General features: G+C 39.9%; 1 protein-coding gene across 1 annotated transcript in view; it reads right to left on the bottom strand.

Moving 5' to 3' along the window:
- Window positions 1-16,299, bottom strand: part of NUP155 (nucleoporin 155) — a 45,966-nt gene that overhangs the window by 770 nt on the left and 28,897 nt on the right. Inside the window, exons 22-34 of the mRNA XM_020795673.3 lie at window positions 14,949-15,082; window positions 13,871-14,062; window positions 11,432-11,570; window positions 10,148-10,283; window positions 9,443-9,596; window positions 8,665-8,769; window positions 8,384-8,538; window positions 7,250-7,379; window positions 6,591-6,704; window positions 5,268-5,388; window positions 3,589-3,699; window positions 1,964-2,100; window positions 682-788 (exon numbers count right to left, since the gene is read on the bottom strand). Of these exons, the coding sequence (XP_020651332.3) occupies window positions 682-788; window positions 1,964-2,100; window positions 3,589-3,699; window positions 5,268-5,388; window positions 6,591-6,704; window positions 7,250-7,379; window positions 8,384-8,538; window positions 8,665-8,769; window positions 9,443-9,596; window positions 10,148-10,283; window positions 11,432-11,570; window positions 13,871-14,062; window positions 14,949-15,082 (1,735 nt within the window). The remainder of the gene's footprint in view (window positions 1-681; window positions 789-1,963; window positions 2,101-3,588; window positions 3,700-5,267; window positions 5,389-6,590; window positions 6,705-7,249; window positions 7,380-8,383; window positions 8,539-8,664; window positions 8,770-9,442; window positions 9,597-10,147; window positions 10,284-11,431; window positions 11,571-13,870; window positions 14,063-14,948; window positions 15,083-16,299) is intronic.

Genomic DNA, 16,299 nt, shown 5'->3' with positions numbered 1-16,299 from the left:
TAGTCAATATAATTACTCACACTATAATCTTCCCTGGGGAAATAATCCACATAATTATATTTCAGGGAAAGGTTTTAACATGGCTTGAATGAGTTCATAAAATAAAGTCCTGGCTCCCCCTACCCTTCCCTTGGCAAATCTGTGTGTCAATACATTTTGCCATTTATCTTTTCAAATGCAGCTGTGCATCTGTTGGAAAGCAAGGACTGCATAAAACGAGTTTGGGGAATTTCATGCAGATGAATAAGCAGGCTGGCTGAAGGAGGGACAGTGCGATCTGCCCATCCTTTGTCAGTTCATTGGGTTCTATCCTGGCATGGAGGAAAAGCACTGTTTGTCATGTGGCCCAGTACAGAATGGAGTTGCTTGGTGAAACAGGAACAGAAAGTTGCACTTGAAGCCTACAAATGATTTTATTCACCTGCTTCTTACTCATGTGGAGGGATTTCTTATGAGTAAGATGAGAGCAAGTAAATCAGTTTGCGGGCTGGGTGGGTACATAAACCTTGAGAGAGCTTACTTGATATTATGACAAATGGCATTAAATGAAGTCAATGTTTTTTTCCACCCATTGTTTCATTTTTATGTGAGATGTGTAATTTAACAAATGAAAATATTACAACGCCCCCAGTTTTCTCACCCCACATCACAAAAGAGCATGTGTGTTCAGATCAAAGTTACCTCTCAAAGGCAAGCACTTTGTTAGGATCCTGCACATATCCTGATAATAATACATGAATGCATTCCAAAAGATGCAACGGCTTCTTCATTTTGCTCCAGAATGGATCCTGCCAAAGAGAAAAAAAAACTTAAAAAACCAACCAATACTGAATTTAAAAAAGGTGGAGATAATTCACAATTTTCAAGTGTGCTGAGAAAATACTAAAATTAATACATCCATTAAATATTCCTATGATAAAAGAATAGCAATGATTCTGGGCTGGCTTTACCTACACATCGGAGTGTAGGATGATACTGTTTGGTTTTTACTGTTTTTAAATTTGTAAACCGCCCAGAGTAGACCCTTGGTCTAGATGGGCGGGATAAAAAAAATCTAATGAATGAATGAATGAATGAATGAATGAATGAATGAATGAATGAATGAATGAATGAATAAATAAATAAATAAAATACTCCACAAGTTCTCACCTACCAAACAGAAATCTAGGATTCTTGCCATCCTTAATAGCCACCTGTTGTCTCTGCGGGCTCCCATCATGTACCCAAGCAGGACATCATGAGGGGTTATTTAGTTGCATAGGACATATATTGATAGACACAGTCCCATCCAAGTTATGGCAAGCCCAATTAGGCATGCTATATTGCCCAACATATACATACTGGACTAACCTTACATCTGATACTTCTGAATAGTGCTGTTCTCATTTAGCAGCAACAGAGCTAGGAGAAGCCTTTTTACAAAGTTAAGGGGCAGCGCTTACAAGGCATAAAAGGCAGGGACCCGGGTTCAACTTAAGAAGTTCACACCAATGAACTCACCACTTTGGGAGGGCAGTCAGTTTTAAAAGTCTTCCCTCCCTAGCCGCAGACCCAAAGACCAACCCCTCCATACCCTTGAAAAAAATAACACCCAGCCAACTAACAGGTTGTGAGTGTTTCTGCTGGGGAGGGGCAGGAGAAAAAGCCACAGGAAAGAAAGGATTCCATGGGCTAAAAATTCCTCACCCATGTACTCATGCTAGAGAAAATGCCCTCTCCTTCATTAACACCTGAATTAAAATAAAGTAAAATGCTGTGAGATGCGTCCTAAAAGGAAGCTTAAACACAAGCATTAAATGTCACCACTAGATAGCAAAAAAGAGTGCTACCCCAAACTGTTGTTTACATGCCTCAGCAATGTGCTCCCTAAAATTGCCTGGCACACCTGCCACTGTCATTTCTTGGCACTAATACGTACCCAAACAACCGCTGAACGCAAGAAAGTTTGAGCTTCGTCTCTTACCCGTGCTTTGAACAGCTGATCGTATACTTCAAGAAGCCTGGGCAGAGGGACACCGATTTCTTGCATTGTGTAAGTTACAAAACCCACATCCCAGTTCAAAGAACAAACTTGCTGTTCTAAATACTGCACTAAGAAGTCTAAGGAAAAAGAAATTGGATAATGAGATCTCAATTTCGGCTGAAAGGTTTTAGTAAGATCTACAAAAAATTGCATGCCCCCCTTTTTTTCCTTGCAAGCATTGTAGTTTTTGAAAAATAACCTACTGCCCCACAGTGGCTTCTGCATTTATTAGGGTTACATAGAGACCATGAAGACAAATATCTATTTTGCAAACTTAGGCCACATTTCTGCTTTATGCATCGACATAAGATTCAGATTTTCTCTACTCCCCCCCCCCCAGATATGCCTGGGGTTTGCATGCACTACCTCAACCATAACTCTTGGCTACGTGCAGGCCACATGAGACAGGGACCAGCAGACCCGCCTAGAGTGGCCTTTTAGGCCAGATGGGCGGGGTATAAATCAAATCGAATAAATAAATATTATCTCGTGGTGGCTTCTCCATAGCCAGTAGTGCTTGACCATCATGCATTCTACAATTTGTTTAAACATGCCACCTTTTATATTAAAATACTTTAACCCCTTTCCCCATACAATGAGGCTGGTTTGTTTTGTTTTTTCACCAATTGGCCCTGGCTTCATGTGAGCTCTCAGAAGGCCTGGTTGCATGCTGTTCCATTCAGACAACTCCAGATGTAGCTTTGAGCTTGAACATGTAAAGTAAATTGAGGATCACTACAACCTTGCATCACAATCTCGGGCATTTCAAGCAAGCAATCTATTGCAAACTAAAACAGTTCAGGATAATCACCCAGAATCCACAGTTGGAGAATTGTTCTCTATGTTTCCGCCCCACATAACCATTAATTTTTGTGATATTATTTTCCAAGAAATACATGCTGTTCCACCCTCCCTAGTATGTAATAAATATTTCCTATGGAGTTCAGTAGCTCACTATTCCCAGTGCATGCTGTCTGAAGATTTTCAGCAAGAGGTATTAGCATTGATCTAAGATAAAACCGCAGAATGAATTTGATCCCCTCGTATTTTTCCCTACTATTCTTGGTTGAAAGCTGATTTTACAATTAGAGATGGAGGATTTGTCTTTGTCTACGAAGACAATTTCTGCCAGCACAGGTGGCTAACCTGATTACCTCCCACCTCCTGAACCCACAAGTCCACTTACCGCATGGCGCACATGGCTGGCATCATCAGCGCGCCAATCGCAGCAGTAGCCCAGCTGCTGCAGCCCCACCCACCCCCTGCTTGCCTGGCCACTCTGCAGCTGAGCAGAGAGACTCAGCATCCCACCCCCTTGCTGGAATCGCCGAGCCAGCAAGGAGGTGGAACTGCAGCAGCTAGACTACTGCGTGATTTGCACACTCACGATGACACCAGCCACACGCACTGCACGGTAAGCAGACTGGGTGTGTGTGTGTGTGTTCTGGGGGCGGGAGGTATTCAGGCTGGCCACCTGTGCCACTGGGATTCGTCTTCCTAGACAAGGAGGACTCCCCCTTCTCTATTTGCAGTATTTCCAAATATTCCCAATTTGAATTACATACCTAAAGGAAAATAACGAGGTGTCCCAGCATAGATTTTTCCAAGCGTTATCATCTTCAAGCTAACAGCTTGCATCCTGTCAGGAGCACTCAAAGCCACACTATCACTCAGGGCTGAAAGAGAAAAGACCTATTCATTTTATTTATATCCTGCTTTCTCCTAATAAAGGAAGTCAGATCAACTTACAAAATAGTTAAAAGAAATACAACTGACAATAAAATACACAGTTAAAATCAACATCATATACTAAAACTAATAAATAAAGCATAGTGTGTTTTAAAAGGTAAGGAAGTACAGCATCCGCCCCATCCAACCTTTTCCCTTGCCAAATGCCTGCTGAAGGTATTTGCTTGCCAGAAGGAAAACGAGGAGGGGGCCAACTGGGCCTCCCTTGGGAGGGGAATCCACAGTCTGGGGGCAGTTGCAGAAAGCAGTTGCCCTTCTCACCCCAGAAGAGAGGCCTCTGACAGTGGCATGAACAAGAAAATGCCTCTCTCCAGATCTTAGAACCCGGGCAAGCTCTTATAGAGAAATATCATTTTTCAGATAGCCTAGTACCATGTTTCCCTGAAAATAAGACAGGGTCTTATATTAATTTTTGCTCCAAAAACACATTAGGACTTATTTTCAGGGGATGTTTTATTCTTTTCATGTACAGCAATGTACATTTATTCAAATACAGTCATCTCATCTTCTTCTGATGAGGGTGGGGTTTCACTTAACTGAGGCTTATTTTTGGGGTAGGGCTTATATTACGAGCATCTTGAAAAATCATACTAGGGGTTATTTTCAGGTTAAGTCTTATTTTCGGGGAATCTGACTTATGGTAACCCTAGTAGGGTTTTCAGTGATCCTAGTAGGGTTTTTGAAGTATGTGAGCTGTTTACCAGTCCCACACACCCCACTGGTGAGTTTCCATAACCAAACAGGGACTTGAACCTTGGATCCTATTCTGTCCACCAGAGTCCACCAGCATGAAATATTTAAGTTATTCCTAAGGTGTTCTCTTTTGTGTTTTTAGTCTGCAACTCCAAGACTTCCTCAAGCTTCTGGAAATTGTACTCTAATTCTGGGAGGCACTGTCTGGGAAATGTTGGGGCTGCAGTCGAAAATCTTTTCTATTCCACCATTCCACCAAAAGGGAGTGGCTCAAAGTTCCACAGGTGAGGGGGGGCAGCTACTATTTGGAACAGGTCTATGATCATCATGGCAGATAAGAAATCCTGCACCACTCCTGACTGAATAGCATGAATGTTGAAGTTCCCCCAGAACAATAAGCCTGAGATAGTCCAATGCTACACAAGTTATTGCTCTGGATAGCTAAAGGAGGGAGACTGTCGGGCAGCAGGGTGGATGGCACACTAACAGAATCCCAACATTATCCTGGCCACCTAGCTGCGTCACATCTGTTCAAAATTGGCTGACTGCTGAATAGACCAAGTTTGAAGCTTTTATGGACTCCAACCACACCACCTTCCCACTTTCCAGCTGTACCCTACTCTACTACAGAGTAACCTGGCAGGCAGAGCTAGCAAGACAGACTCTCTCCTTTTTCCTTCCCATCCTATAAGACCTCTTTCTTTTTTTGTAGTAAAATAGCTAGCAATCAGATTGGAGGAATTAATGACTAATGCTGCGTTGTTCTGCATTTCCAAAAACATGCGTTACTAGCTGTACCAACCTCTCTCAATTATTTCTTGCCAAAGGGTCTGCACCAAAATAGTGTCGGAATGACCAGCACAATGTATAATGGCCAGTTTGCACTCAGAGAGCTTGAACGGATCAGCAAATTCTGCATAAAGCTACAAATTAAAAAAAACACCACACAGTTTGATCATTCACATACAACAAATGTGGGGTGAAATGAAATTTAATACATAGCATTGACAAAGTAATGAATATGCCAAATATCCAATCAGCTTTCATAAAAAGTCAGTTGAATCTTTCGGGAATATATACGTAATACAGTGGTGCCCCGCTTAATGATTACCCCTCTCCACGACGAATCCACTTAACGATTAGGTTTTCGCGATCGCAAAACAATGTTTAGATAGGAGAAAACACTTTACAGTGGGGTCTTGACTTGAGAACTTAATCCGTATTGGAAGGCGGTTCTCAAGTCAAAAAGTTCTCAGGTCAAATCTGCATTTCCCATAGGAATGCATTGAAAACCATTTGATCCGTATCTGCTCTTTTCCGTCTATAGAAACTAATGGGAAGCTGCTATTCCGCCTTTGACCACTAGAGGGGGGTATTTTGTTTCTTTTTTCCTTAGGTCAAGAAAGGTTCAGGGAAGGCAGGGAAAATACAGTCCAGGCTGTACAGTACCAGGCAGTCCGAAGACTCTCTCCCAATCCACTCTCTAAATGCTGGGAGGAGTGAGGAAGCAGACAGGCACCCTTTTCACTGGCCAACCATTAACTGAAAGTTCAAATTTTGCACTTTCCCTGCCTCCCACGTGGTTTTTTTTCAGTTCTTAACTGAAATCTAAGTATGTAAGTCAAGTCAATATTTTCCTATGAGAGTGGTTCTTAAGTCAAAATGTTCTTAACTCAAGCCGTTCTTAAGTCAAGACCCCACTGTACAATGATCGGTTCCCTGCTTCAGGAACCAATTTTTCACTTTACGACGATCAAAAGAGCTGAGGGTCAGGTTACCGAAATGGCCGCCCGATGGGCAAAAAGGCTCCACGCTGTGTTAGGGACTGATTCTTCGCTCTACAGGGAGGAGAAAATGGCCACCGTCTGGAGGATCTTCGCTGGATGAGCAGATATTTCGCCCATTGGAACGCATTGAACGGTTTTCAATGCATTTCAATGGGCTTTTTATTTCGTTTGACGACGATTTCGCTCTACAGTGATTTCGCTGGAATGGATTAACGTCGTCAAGTGAGGCACCACTGTATATAAAATTGTATTTATATTTAAATAGTTTGGGATGTATCTGAAGAGAAACAAACCTATCTGTACCATACAGTGAACCCTGCATATTTACTTAAGGTCACCTTGCTAATATCCATGAGCTCAGAATCCAGCCGGGAAATAGCATCTTGCACTGAAGAATGATGAGAACACTGACGCTGTAATGCTTCTTGTATCTGAAACTGTATCCTGGCAACCTAGTTAGAAAGACAATTTTTATGAAAAAATTCAGTACACACCAGCAGGCTTCTATGGTTAATTTTTTCAGAAAGTACTTCACTTACTAAAGTGACCGAGTATAGAAAATATGAAAGATGATCTCTGAACAGGGCGTGTTAAAAAGCTGACTTTTCCATTTGCCAATACTCAAAAAGGATAGGAACCCACTTTAGGAAGAAACCCTGTGCTACAGAAAACAGCCTTCATTTATTTTTAAAATTGTTTTGACTTATATACCACTCCATAGTGCTTAGAAAACTCTCTGTTCAGTTTACAACATAATTAAGTGAAGAAAACTTTGCTCCCCAGTGAGTTGGGTACTCATTTTACTGACCTCGGTCAACCTTGATCTGGTTACCTGAGCTCGCTGGGATTGAACTCAAGTTGTGAGCAGAGACTTGATTGCAGTATTGCAGTTTAACCATTCTGCCATGGGGCTTGCTGTATTATATAACTTTTGAGACTGTGCCCTGCCTATCTCTGCCTATACTTTTATGAATACCATCTAAATTTGTTTACTTACTTCCATTTTCTCTTCCAACTCATGCAAAAATTCACCATCTGCTGCAATAGGTGAGATGGCTGTGGAGCTTTTTGCGCTCAAAATGGCCCGTGCAATGTACTCAAGACGCTGTTGGAGTGAAATCTCTGTGCTGTTGAATTATAAAACCATGTGATTAACATAGGAGCTTTCATGCATGATGTTAATAAACTTTTATTTTCTAATTAGTTTAAAACAGAGAGCATAGGCAATGTACTAATGATATAGCAGAAGAATAATATGCTGTCCATTTAATCTGGGGGGAAAATGAAACAAAGAAAAGCAAAGCTCCACCCTTACTCTAACAACCCTATCCTGGCTCAAGGGTGGTGAATATATGGCCTCCATGACGTTACTCGACTACAACCCACATCAGGCACTAGTCAGCAAAGCCAGGGATAAAGGATGATAAGAATAGCAGTTCATCAACATTTTGGAGGGCCATACATTAATTTACAGGAAGACTCCAAACCTACAGCAATTGGAGATCTATACATGCCCCATAAGATTAAGATCCCCTTTGAATTTAATGGACTTAGAATAATTATCTTAGAACTGTAGAGCTGGAAGGGACCCTATGGACCATTGAGTCCAGCCCCTGTCAAGGAAGCATAGTGGAGAATCGAACTCCCAACCTCTGGCTAAACAGCCAGAGGCCTAAACCACTGAGCTATCCAGCAGTTCTTAGCAAAGCTGTACAGCATTGCAATTTAAATTCTCAGTTAAAATTCCCTACAAGTGTAAAATGAATTTTAACCCCATATTAATAAAACCATCTTTTATTTTCATATAACAAACTGGAGGTGTGATTTGCCTACAGAGAGAACTGTTCAATTTTAGCGACCCTGCATAGCCAACCCAAACACAGCTCACCAGGTACGGTGAACCATCTACAAAGGAGATTTGTATTTCACTTTTTGCTGTCTGTTCTTGATAGAAAAAACACAGGAAGATTGTCAAACAGTTAAAGCCCACCCTATGGCATTGATGGACTTGACCAATCTGATGAATCACACATTCTGCAGGCCTGATCTTTATAAAGCAACTGGTTTGTCATAAAATCTTCTTTGCAAAAGCTACAGTTTAAAAAATAATCAAGTAAACCAAGTAAATCACCTGTGCATATCTGCTAACTTTGCCAGCACTCTGGCTGCACTACTAAAACTTCTATTTTTCTCAAAGTATCTCCACAACAAATCCATATAGCGAACTTTGTTTTGATCCACCTTGGCCATACGCGTCAGATACGGTTCCAGAAAGGGGGAGTTTATCTGCAGAAATCCAGAAGAAAAATTACAACGGCCTCTTGGCAAGCCACTGCTGCATTTCATCCATTTCTACCTTATCTCAATAGCCAAAATTGTTTTCATTTATTTTTAATGAGTCGGTGGTCTTACCTGCAGCAGTTTATCTGAAAGATCAGCCTGTACCAGCCAGCCATAAAGAGCAATACTAAACAGTTCATCTGTGGAACGCTGGGCCAATTTAAGCATTTGTTCAAACTACAATAGAAGAGAAGAGAGATGTTATGATGTTGTTCTGAGTGGGCAAGGAAGTACAAAACCCATTTCCTCTCAAGATAATAAATGCTACAATCATTTTTTAAAAATGCATTTTGATAATACTTCTAATCTGCTTAACATTTCCTGTACCCCGAGTTTATCTTTTGAATTCTTCCTGTGAATACTGGTATAGACAATTACGCTGTCAGAGAGGTTTTGCAAAACATATATACCATATTAAATACAATAGGCAATGTTAGTCTCAACTAGACTGATCTTTCTGAATTCAACAGGACGGATACAAGTGCTCTTAGTAAGCCCCATTCATTTGGTGAGTTTATATAGGTTTTGACAAACAGTTGGATTTAACCAACTGGATCAAAGAAATTGTATTTTACACCGTGGGAACTTTAGATCTTTCTCTAAAAGCAGCCCTTTTCATGTCACCTGACAAATACCCACAGAAACAAAATATAACGTCACTTGTTTTCTATGGTAAAGTCTGGATTTGGCCTTCAAATGAACCCAGTAAAAGATTCTGCAGAACACATTCAAGTCTTGAGGCATACCTAAAATAGCATTCTGGATCTTGGCTATGGGTTTAACACAAATTCAGAAGTACTTCCCAGACAAACTTAATTGCTATTTAGCACAGGCCTTTCCTATTCCTTACATGATGTCCTGCTTCTTCATTGCTTAGCATATTGGGATCAGATGACAAAACAGGAGGACCAGGTTTTTTTGGAACACTGGGAGACTGTGGAGCAGCTTTGCTTTGATTGACCAGCTCCTGAAGAGTGTCCGTGATACACTTATAGCAGTTTAATCTTAAAAAAAAAAAAGACATGTACGTAAAAATGTTAAGCACTCCCAAAATCTGCAATATTAATAACTGTGTGTTATTAAGAGAGTCCTGACTCATGGCAACACTTTCCAGGGTTTTTTTCTAGGTAGAGAACTTGCAGAAATGGTTTACTATTCCTTTCTTTTTGGGTCTCTCTCTCTCTCTTTTGGGACTGTGCAGCTTGCCCATGGCTACACAGGCTGGCCTTTCTCCCAAGCGGCATGCAGGGAATCAAACTCCAAATTTCTGGCTCCGCAGCCAGACACCTAAACCACTGAAATCTGTAGTGTTCAGAATTTTTATCATCCCGCTTCTCATTATGCAAACTGAAGATGACAGAAGCTTCAGTTTTGGTGTCAGCAAAAAAAAAAAAAAAAAAAAAAAAGCTTTAAAAAGTACAGAGCTATATATAAGGACAGACTAAATTGTTTTCAGTCTCCACTTGATGCTATTTCTACACACATTCAGAACCCCAGGAAACCGTTGCCAAGAACTTTGTCATGAAGAAAATGTTCTTGCACCCCGCAGACTTGCCTCTCTTGAAAGGCCTGACACCCTGTAACATCCTCTTCTGGTTCTCCATTTTTGTAATAATGGAGGCCAAGGCCTTGAGGATCCTTCCTCTCTGCAGCTGTCAGAGCGAGTTCTTCCACTCCCTCGTAGAACCGCACTTGAGAGCAAAGAGAACAGAAACACAAACAGTGATCCCTGCACGCACAGTGCTACAGAAAACAGTCAATATTATTACAAACAAATTTCCAATCACAAACTGCAAACAGCATCACTCCAAAGACTAATCCCGAACTGTGACTTGTATAGTTGCCTAAATTTTTCAACAAATGACCCACTTCTAAATTTTGGAAAACTAGCCCAGTGTTTTCCAGTGGTTGGTACAGCTCTTTCAGATAAACTGCTGCAGGTAAGACCACCAACTTACGTTTTGTTATTGATTCAACAGTTTCATCCAAATGTATGACAGTTATAATTTTAAAACCAATAAATGTTGTATAGCTGTAATTCAGATTGCAATTATGTGTATGTCTCCTGGTGAAACCAGTAAAACCTGTCAATTCATATGTTGGCTAGACTAAGTTGCATTAGAGTAGACCCATTGATGGCTCAACTACTCCGTAAGTTTAATTGATTCAAATGAGTCTATTCTAGTAATGATTTCCTATTGGATCCAGCTTAATTTGGAAGAGGCAACAATTTCGTAATTGGCAACACTCTCATTTAATTGGTTCCTAATGGCAAATTGCATCACTTGCCCACTATGGGAGGGGTGGAGCAAAGGCAGGAAGACGATCAATGGCCAGTGCCAGCCCCAGACTTCTGGAAGTAATTCAGCCTTCTCCCAGTGGATGGAAAGCACTGCCATCATTAAAAAAAAAAGGCAAGGGCATAGAAATTCAAATATACCATATTTTTCTGTGTATAAAACTATACTTTTGTCCAAAACCTTTAGACTAAAAATTGAGGGTTGTCTTATACATGGAAGTAAGCTGAGGAGAGAACAAAAACAAGTGGAGGGGAAAGCAGGGATCAAAGTGATCCTGCAGCGCTTTGATCCCTTTCCCCCTAAACTCCCCACTTAAGATTTATTAATTTTGGATTAGAAAAGTGGGGGGTGTCTTATACATGGGGGTGTCTTATACATGGAAAAATACGGTATTTTCCACCTTCCCTATTTTTTTAATCAATATCTTTGAATTTCTCAGTTGAGTAACTGCTCTGGTATTTGTACAATAGGTGATGTGGAAAAAAAAAGTGAGCAGGCACCCTGACATAGAAACGTCTCATTACATGCCTGCAGCTCACCTTGCCTATACTGAGCACACACATCTGCAAGGTCCACTTGGGTGCTAATCTTCTGATATTCCTTCAGGGACTCTCTAAGCATCTTTTCCTTCTCAGATTTGTTCTGAACTTGTCGGGACCTCTGGAGTAATTCATTTGCCTAGCAAGAGAGAACGGTAGATCAAAGGTTTTGTACTGCATCTGAGCTTCATCACATACACATTTCAAGGAAAAGTAAATGAAATCATTGTATTCCAAGAGGGAATATTCTCCATACAGCCTTTGCAATACATGTTTATCTACTGTTATCTACTGAAATGGAAACCTCTGCATGTGTCACACATAATGTCTGAAATGCGATTGCTGAGCCTAGTCACTTACAATTAGAGTAGGCCCACTGACTCTATGGAACTTACAGAGGAGTTGACTCATCAAATTCGCACAGATTTAATAGGCCTACTCTATTTGCAACTTATGACCATAGGCAACAGGATCTCAGGAAAAAAAATCTCATTTTAATTCATCTATTAAATACACAGAGTGGATTTCCATGCAGTGAAGTAGATTTGCAGCAAGGTGCCCTAATTATCATAATGCACACGCAGTTCTTTTAAATATGCTCTGGCAGATTTTGTTACTCCATTTTATGTAAAAACAAAACACAAACCCTGTAGTAACCAACCTGCAGTTTTGCTTTCTTAACAAACACTCATAATAATTGAAATAATATCAACGGTGGGTCCTGATGGCAATTTTTAGAGTATCTATTTTAATTGTATTTTAATTGTTTTATATTTTGATTGTATTTTTATTGTATTTTAATTGTTGTAAGCCGCCCAGAGACCTTTGGGTAGAGTGGGCGGGATATAAGTTAAATAAATAAAATAAATAGAAATCTAATCATAGCAACTCATATTATAAATTCTATTGCCTTCAGTGAGGCCCTTAGGTGTACAATCACAACCTTATTTGAGTATCTGATACCTTGAGAGTGAGAAACAACCAATATGAAAGATACTTAAAAGATATTTTAAAAGGAACATGGTTGAAGACATTTGTATACACACGTCATGCTAAATCATGGCATAGCAAGACAGACCTGAACACTTAATGAGATGTCGTGAACCACAGGCTCACTGGGAGAAGTACAGCAGGATTTATTTTCAGTTACACGGAATCTTCGTTTACTCTGTCACTTAGCCATTGTTTAACCCAAATGGATAAGTGCAGTTTTGTGCCTTGCTGATTTGAATGCGTTTTTGCTGTTGATTCTGTTTACCATTTTTCGTGTGGTATTTCTGATTCTTTTTTAATATTGGTGTACGTACCATTTCTAGCTTTTAAATACTGTCTTTTAATGATGTGTCCTCCTTAAGGAGAAAGCCAGAATGAAAACATCTTGAATGAATGAATGAATGAATATGGTAAATGTAAGTAAGATTTCTCCATAATCTTCTGTGTGATGTTGACATGTTTTGAAACTAACCACAGCATTAAAAGGAGCATTAGAAGGTGTTATTATGAGCCATCAAGCAGTGTCTATATTATGGTGATTCTAATAGGGTTTGTAGGGTATGGAAGATGTTCAAGGAATACATGACCCTTGTTACTCTGCCAGAGGGCTTCCATGGCAAGATGGGATCATCTCTGTATGATACATGTGCCAAACTCAAGGCTGAATCCGGGCATCTGGGCCGTTTCATATGGCCTTCGCAGTGTTGCCTGCTACTGAGGCGCTTACTCTGCAGGCGCTTACTCAGTCATCCATAATGCTCCGCAAAGATGCTGGGAATCCGCCCAGCAGGACTTCTAATCCCAGCATTCCAAGCAGCAAAAAGTCAGAAAGTTCAGCCCTTTGGGAGGCATACAACACCTTGGGAAATGTAGTCCTCGCTATTGCCCACTCCCATTCTTATTGCTCCCAGCAAGGACTGTTTGATGGTGTCGCCTAGCAGCGGCCATCTCTGCCTCCTCTACCGTATCAGTTATGGAAGTGAGTGAGGAGCCAGGTGATAACAAGGGCCAAGGCAAGCACAAGGGAAAGGTGGGAGATTTCTGTGAATAATTAACAAAACACGGGTGGGGCTGTTAAACGGGTGTCAATGGGTGTTACTAAATCTCACTTTTCAATAAACTGTACAATAGTTGTACATTTGAGTATCTGCTTGCCATTATTTCTACAGTTTGATCAAAGACTTTTACTTTAAGAGCTAGTTATTACTTATGTTATTACTAAACCAGTAATAATCAGGATTATATTTAATATGATAAAGATTTGATACATTTATATAGTCTTACAGATACAACCAGTATCTGCTTTCCGATGTGGCCCAAGATGAAATTGAGTATGACACCTCTGGTCTACGACATCTCACGGTTTCTCAATAAAAACATTACTTCCATAAAAATTAACCATCCCAACCACTCTTGTTTTGGTTTATGTCACTGACTATACCGTACCTTTGAACAGATAGCATCATCTGTGCTGTAGAGCAGGGGACAAATGTCTTTCAAGTGTGAACTAATGCCATCAACAGCAGCATGGTCTCTGATGTAACAGTTGATTAGAGAAGCAATGAGGGCTCCCGCTAGCTCTTTATCTCTAATTACTAAGTCTCTGAAAGTAGTAACCTTTAAACGTTCTTGAAGTTCCTGTGCAAAAAAATAATAAAATAAAATAAAATAGCAAACATAGGTATATTTTTTTTAAAAAATTAAAAACATAAATGACAACTAGAATCACAACACAAATATACAGTGTAACCCACCACCATCAGGAATATAAATTTATACCTATATAAGCTCATCAATATGTTTCGTCTAATTTGTATCATGTGGTCCGTCTCTTTCCAAAAATATGATTCTTGTGTTGGGGTATAACCTTTGTTTTGTAAATACATATTCCATATAAGAGTTCCAAATCCCATTAACACTACTCTCCTTCAATAATCCTTTTCTAACTTTCAATTAACAAGTTGATTTATTGTTAATAGCTAGAGTCTACATCTCATTATACCATTCTTCCAACATCAACTGATTATTATTTTTCCAATTCCTTGCAAATATTAATCTAGCCGCAGTGAACATAACAATTAGTTCCATTTCCCCCTATCTAGCTGACAGTTTCTATTACTAACATTGGACAACTTTGTATATATCTGTCCCTAGAATTTCTTTAATCTCATTAAATGTAATCATCCATTCTTTCGGTCTCTCTTCACATGCCCATCACATATGATAATATGTTCCCCTTTCTTTTTTAGATTACAAGGCTTTATTCAATATATTCAAATTTGTTAGTGTTAAATATAATCTCCATTATTACTTTATAAGTATAGGCATGTCCACTGAAATTTCGAACAATGCCAGTATTTTGCAGGTTATTTTAAATGTCAGACACACACTGACATCTTCACAAGACCTCTAAACTGTAAGTGCCACCTCATTTCCAGAAAATTCTAAAAGAAACATTCTGCTTTTAGCTATAAAGGCCTGCAAGTTTTCTAGGCCAAAAAGCTAGGAGTGGCCCAACACGTACCTTCTGAAGCTCACCTACAACAATATTAAATTGGTGCTCACAAAGAAGCTTCCATAACGCCAAAGCCTGACAAGTTTTCTGAACAAGCTGCTGGATGCCCTGTAGAGAGACCTTCTCCCATAACTGTGCTTCAGCTGCAAAACAGACACAGATTTTTGTTTAAAAGATAAAACTGATCTCCATCAGCCACGGTTTTGGAGCATCTCATTTTCCTGCTTCACAAAATCTTGTCAAATGCATCAAAGAATCACAGCACTTACATGGCATGAAGATGTTAGAGTATTCACAACCTCGCATACTGCCTTTAGTTCGTTTAAATGGGAGGAATTTTTCTCGGCTGGGGTGACTGTCAATCTTTCCAATACTACCCTATCGTTCCTTCCTGCCTCAGAATTTAAAAAGAGCCCCACCTCTGGGCTGAAAGTCCTTTTCTCCCACACTCTCTTGAAGTCTGTTAAAGTCAGTCAGTTTGTTGGTTGTTAGGTTGCTGTTTGCTGTTCAGTACTGTAAATGATGAAATGCTTTTATTTTTTCTACTAACGTCTCAGAGTGAGTTACAGAGACTGTAAATGTTAGTTACTGAAAAAAGGGGTGGACTGTCGGAGGAATTTGAAAATATTCTCCTTTCTGGATTTCTGCTGTTTAACAAAAGGAGAAATTAAACCAAAAATTCAATACTCTGCAACAGAAGATACCTCTAGATGCATATTATTCTGGCCCTCTTCCCCCAAGAGGGAAGAGTCACCACCTTGGGTCCTTTTAAGGAGAAAGGTGGAATACAACTACTTTCAATAAATAAATTAGGTATAAGCTATCTCTTATGTCATAATCCTGGAGAAGAACTCTTTCTACCAAGTCGCTTTATGACCCACAGGCTTTGACTTGAAGCGATCTATATTCCACAGGCATGGAAAATACCAGATATCATAAATCGTTGAGGCAGTTATGTTTTTACCTTTCTGTTATATGAGAAACATACAAGAGTGGCTTACGTGGACATTTAATTAGCAAAACATAAGAGAAATGAATTAGTAACCTATTAATAATCAAACATTCTCTTTGCCTTTTTCCTTCCTATTCATAAACTACAAAAGGGGGAGCCTGGGAAGGAGAGTCTGCAGACACTGCAACTGAGAGGTTCCTAGAAGGAGATCCATAAAAAAGTTCAGCAAAATCTAGACTCTAACATTATTCTAGATTTCAGAGCATTGTTGGCTTCAGGCAAATGTATGCCATTCATCTATTTTCTTTGGATTATTAGTTGTGGAGCAGATTTGGGTGATCTGCCTGCCACTTATCATTCCTGAGAGCCAAGCTGCCTCTTAGTGGTGGAGTAATTCACCCCTAAACA

The sequence above is a fragment of the Pogona vitticeps genome, chromosome 2, assembly GCF_051106095.1.
Source record: "Pogona vitticeps strain Pit_001003342236 chromosome 2, PviZW2.1, whole genome shotgun sequence".
Classification (NCBI taxonomy): domain Eukaryota; kingdom Metazoa; phylum Chordata; class Lepidosauria; order Squamata; family Agamidae; genus Pogona; species Pogona vitticeps.
This window is presented reverse-complemented; position numbering and strand designations above follow the sequence as displayed.